Here is a 5,471-nt window from a genome sequence, read left to right as displayed (position 1 = left end):
TTTTTTTTTATGTTTATGATGGCTCTACCTCACTAGAGCATAATGCAGAGACATTTTTATTTGTTCTGCTCATTTCAATACCTCTAACATCAAAACTGAACCTATAACATTGTTGGCATCCAATCCATATTTGGTGAATTCAATCCATATTTGGTGAATTCAATCCATATTTGTTGGATGCATGAACAAATGAGTGTAGAGCATGTGGTTCATCCTGTGGTTCACAGAGTGAGTATATAGGCTTTAGCTGTGGGGGCCAAAAATGGTCAGCTGTAGAGTAACACCCAAACTATCCAGTTTTATAAGAGTTAGAGGAGTAACACATAACTCTAACTCTAAGGCTGAAACCATTACAAGTATGTTCAGGCACTCAGCACTTTCTAGAAAGGCAGAGGGGCATGGCTTTCCTCATCCCTCTGTGATCTGAGGGAGGGAGAAAAACAACCCTGCACAACAATGCTGTGGGTTGAGGGGTTGCCTGTCACCATCTGGAAGTGATATGTTCCTTTCATTGTAATACAGGCATCTGCTTTGCATAGGATCATAAAAATAAAGGACCCTAAATTAAGTATTGACTCAAAGGATTAATGAGTGAGCATTGCATGTTGCCCATTTTGATGAATATTAGAGCAAAACAGTAATCAAGAAACAGATGGGATGAGAATGAGGGGTAGTCATAGGAGAGACAATGGAGGACAGAGGGGGTCACAGCAAGAATGTGAATAAGCTCAATGACTTCAGTCTATTGCTATTTGAAAGAAACTTCATTGTTGTCTGGGATTGAAAAGGTCCATGAGACATCAGGAAGATGAACCTTTCTGATGGAGTGCAGTAGGAGTGTTCTGATACCACCACCTAAAGTGACTGCTGGAAACCCATGAATAAGCAGTTTCTGCAGGGCCCCCCAACTTTAGAAGCTGGTGATATATGTATCCATTGCTGAACTCAACCCAGCTTTATGGTTATGGAAAGGACTAAGACAGTTATGGAAAGGTTAAGACTAGGGTAGAGAAATGGTTTGGTACTTAAGAGTGCTCTCTGTTCTTTCAGAGGACCTGTGGTTGCTATCCAGCATCCGCATGATGACTCATAACCATTTGTGATTCTAATCCCAGAGGCTCTAACACCTTCTTCTGGCCTCAGGGACACTGGTCATGCATTCAGTGTACAAACAGACATGTATGCAAACATGTCCATAACAGTCCTGGGATATTGGCCACTTCTTGTTATTTTAAATGTGAAATAGAAATATTGATAAGTTCATTAATTTTTGGAAGCTCTCAGTGTCTTGTACTGCTGTTGATCCCATGATGTATCTTTCTGTGAATTTTTCAGTCACATTTTTAAAAGTCCTTATCATGAAATAGGAATGCTGCTGCTGCTGCTGCTGTATATGTGTGTGGAGGAGAATAAACCAAAGAATTACAATACAAAGTTAAAGTGACCATGAGCATTCATTTTTCAAGCTTTTCTTCATGATTAGCACATAATAATTTCCTAATAAAGGTTTAAATTGCACAAGCAACATTTGCTTCTCTTTTTCAATGCAGTTTGATGACACTGGGACATTCCAGGTGATTCCAGTTCCTCCAGTTGGAGGTTATGAGCCACTGGAAAAGCTTCGGCGCTGCACACTTTGCTATGGTAAGATCCATGGGAATGGTTGACTGTGCAGGAGGCTTAATGCTTTCCCAGCGAGCTATTGGATTGGGCTTTAGAGAGAGATTTCTGTTTAGGACGGTAGGTTCTATTTTCAACTTTCCAGTTTTGGACGGTGCACTATGTCAGGGTTCCAATCTTTAGTGTTTATAGAGTTTCTGTAGAATGTGAAAACTGGTTTTGAAAATGACCTGACTGGTGTGGTCTCTCCTGGGGCCGTGCTTTAGTTTGTATTGAGGGTCTCTAAACTACTGAAAATACTTCCTATGTGAGTTTGGGCCTGATTTGTGGGTTATAGAGACACAAACCACCTAAATCTGTTTTTAACACAGACTCCTCTGTCATTAGTTGCTAGTTGCCACAACAGTCCTGGGACATTGGCCACTTCTTGTTGTTTTAAATGTGAAATAGAAGTATTGATAAGTTCATTAATTTTTGGAAGCTCTCAGTGTCTTGTGCTGCTATTGATCCCATGATGCATCTCTCTGTGCATTTTCAGATAAGTGTTTTCCAAATACATGTGCGGAAGAGCCTTTCTTTCCTGAGAACTCCTATATGGACGTTGCATTCCTCTTAGACAATTCCCGTAACATCGCCAGCGATGACTTCCAAGCTGTGAAAGGGCTGGTGAGCTCAGTGATTGACAGCTTCCACATCACTTCAAAACCTTCGGCCTCCGAGTCTGGTGACAGGGTGGCTTTGCTGAGTTATTCTCCCTCAGGGAATTCCAGAAGGAAGGGCAGGGTGAAGACCGAGTTTGCGTTTACAACCTATGACAACCAGTCAGTCATGAAGAACTACATCCACACTTCCCTCCAACAGCTCAATGGAGATGCTACCATTGGTCTTGCCCTACAGTGGGCCATGGAAGGTCTCTTCCCGGGAACCCCCAATCCAAGAAAACACAAGGTCATTGTTGTGATTTCAGCTGGAGAAAATCATGAGGAGAAGGAATTTGTGAAGACGGTGGCTTTGAGGGCCAAATGTCAAGGCTATGTCATATTTGTGATTTCTTTGGGCTCCACACAAAGAGACGAGATGGAAGAGTTAGCCAGCTATCCACTTGATCACCATCTGATACAGCTTGGGAGAATGCATAAGCCAGATCTGAATTATATTGTCAAATTTCTGAAGCCCTTTGTATACTCTGTCAGACGTAAGTCATTATTTGGTTATTTTCCTTTGTTTTAATGGAGTGGTATTTGGTAGTAGTATTGATAACCTAGGATCAATATCATGAGATCTATAACTAATCCAAATATACAAATTAGGTAGTAATTGGGAGCAAAAGTGGGCACATATCCTGAGTGGACCCCGTGAATGTAAGATGGTGAGACTATGCTGTGGTAGAACATCTCTTGCCCAAATCTATGGAGCAAAAAATCACAGAGTGACTGGTGGTCTCATGAGCTATATATATTTTTTTACCCAGAAGAAGTCTTAGCAGCTCTTAGAAAGTATGGTTTGAACATTCAAATGAGTTCATTTCCCAATCTTGACAGAGTGGAGAGCTATGGGAGGGTGTGGTGATGACCAATCATGTCTCATAGGGATCCTAAAAACGTGGAGGCAGCTCCTGTTCAGAAGCGCTTGGGTGGAGCCTGAGACCATTGGCGCTTGAGTGATGCCAGTGTTGTGGTTCACAGACCACACTTTAAGCACTCTGGCTCCAGTCCAGCATGCTGTAACATTGTTACCCTTGGGATACGGGCCAGCCCACAAAATGACCCATGAGGAGCTAAGTTCAAAGATTGAAGAGTAAGCACTAGAAAGCTTTTTGAAAAACTTGACAATGATTGCTGGAACATAAAAGTGCAGGGTCAGTGGACTCTGTGTCATCCGAAATGATAAAGAGTAACAGTGTCAGCCTGCTGAGGTTTAGAAATAGCACCTTGTCCTGTCTGGAAGTGTCTGGGACAGTTTTCTGATTTTTACTACTTGCAAGTGCTATTAATGTCAAGTAGGTAAAGCTAGGGATGCCATAATCACTCTACCGATCACAGGATGGACACCCAGCCCTCTGAACAAAATAATCTCAGCCTGAAATGCCAAGAAGTTTGTTGAGGGAACCCTTGTGTTATTCTGGAGAACTAAATACCCAAGGCAATTAACTTATAGATAGGAAAGGTTTATTTTTGGTCATGGTTGTGGAGTTCACTGTCCAGAGTCAGGTAGATAAGCTGTGCTTTGAGCCTTTGGCAATATCATGGCCAGAATGTGAGGGAAAATAAATTTGCTTCCATCAGAAGCCAGGCAACAAGGCAGACAAGAAGGGAAGGGATCCCAAATTCCTTCTAAGGGTGCACTCCAATGATCTAGGGACCTCATATTAGGCCCTACCTCCTAAAGAGTAGGGTGTCTCCCAGTAACCCTGCCCATGAGTCCAAGTCAAAATCATGGACTTCTGGGGGAAATTTATCCAAACCATAGCACTGTCTTCTAGAAGATTCCAGAAAAACGGAGCTTAGCCTGTTCTTTCTGGAATTCTGGCAGGTTTAGAATGAGGTTCGGCACCCTCTGTCTCCCTAGTGTTGAAGGAATATCCCTACACCACAGCAGAAAAGTGTCTCCCATGATTCATATTCAATCGTTGAACCCATTACCCATTTCCCTGGGAATGCTAGATTATTACCTTTAAACCTAACATGGACTCATTTGGGTGCCGTAAAAAGGAATTTAAATAAGTGCTTTCAAATACATTTTGATTCCAACCTTTCAACTTGATTAAAGCAATTTATTTTATTTTATCTTATTTTATTTTATTTTATAGTAATTTTTCAGGTGTATATCACTGTACATCACTCTGCTGCATGCATATGAAGAACACCTGTGTGGTAGACTGCCAGGTCATCCCCCAAATGACTTCTTATCTGAAATAGACTTGCAAATGCTCAAAATTTAGAATTTTGACTTCTTACCCCAGAGGCAGGGCTGTCTGTCGTTCCCCACACAGTATTGTATTTTGTGCTCTCCAGATGGTTAACAATGTAGAAAGTTTTAAGAGACTCAGAATAACTCAGGTCTGGTCCTGCAGGGCTGGGGAAGTGGCTCTGCAATTGAGCGAAGCTGACTGACTCTGATCCCCACCACCAATGCATTCCTGAAGGAATGTACTCCATCTGCTGGAGTTCTTGCATTTTCTGGTCCTTTGAGAGCCTTTTCCTGAAGTGCAGGCCCCAGTTCTGGGCATTTCTGCTTCTCTGTTTAAAGCTATGACATGAATCCTCCCTCTATCCGTAGCCACTGTCAAAGGAACTAATCAGAGACACAGTCTCATTTTAGACAAATAGAAAATAAAAGTGTATCATAGAACCAGAGAAATGAAACTACAGAGATTCTTTGAGATGCTTTCACGGTTGAGTCTTAGATCTTCAATAACCAAGGGCCTTGTTTCATCAAAATCTGTTTCCCTGCATGAGAGGAAAAGTTATAGTCCATGGTACACTATACAGCTTATAGACAGTACAGAAAGAGCTTAAAGAGATGGATTGTGTTGGCGGTAAGTTAAAATCCTTTCTGCGGCCCCTTTTCTCATAGGAAATCAGTGTTTATTGGTGCAGAAGCAAAGAAATAATATCATGTAAAGACACCATCTTTACTATGTTTGAGCTGGTAGTTTTTATGTCTGGGAGAAAAAGCTAATGAGACTCAGAAGAGATTGTCTTTCAGATTATGATAGCATGGGCATTCAGTACTCATGTATTCCTGCATTACAATGAACCCATCCCTGAAGGGTTAATGATGGGTTTGAGTCACGGCGGGACGCGTCTGCAGATACCAGGCCCAGGCAGTTCCACGTGTAAGAGGTTTAA

At 41.8% G+C, this 5,471-nt stretch overlaps 1 protein-coding gene across 1 annotated transcript in view; it reads left to right on the top strand.

Annotated features, from left to right (window-relative positions):
• The window catches only part of Col6a5 (collagen type VI alpha 5 chain), a 111,282-nt gene that overhangs the window by 78,979 nt on the left and 26,832 nt on the right, over positions 1-5,471 (top strand). The window contains exons 34-35 of the mRNA XM_031343519.1: positions 1,551-1,644; positions 2,159-2,815. Of these exons, the coding sequence (XP_031199379.1) occupies positions 1,551-1,644; positions 2,159-2,815 (751 nt within the window). The remainder of the gene's footprint in view (positions 1-1,550; positions 1,645-2,158; positions 2,816-5,471) is intronic.

The sequence above is a fragment of the Mastomys coucha genome, unplaced genomic scaffold (genome assembly GCF_008632895.1).
Source record: "Mastomys coucha isolate ucsf_1 unplaced genomic scaffold, UCSF_Mcou_1 pScaffold23, whole genome shotgun sequence".
Classification (NCBI taxonomy): Eukaryota; Metazoa; Chordata; class Mammalia; order Rodentia; family Muridae; genus Mastomys; species Mastomys coucha.
Note: the sequence above shows the minus strand (reverse complement) of the source record. Positions and strands in the feature narration are given on the sequence as shown.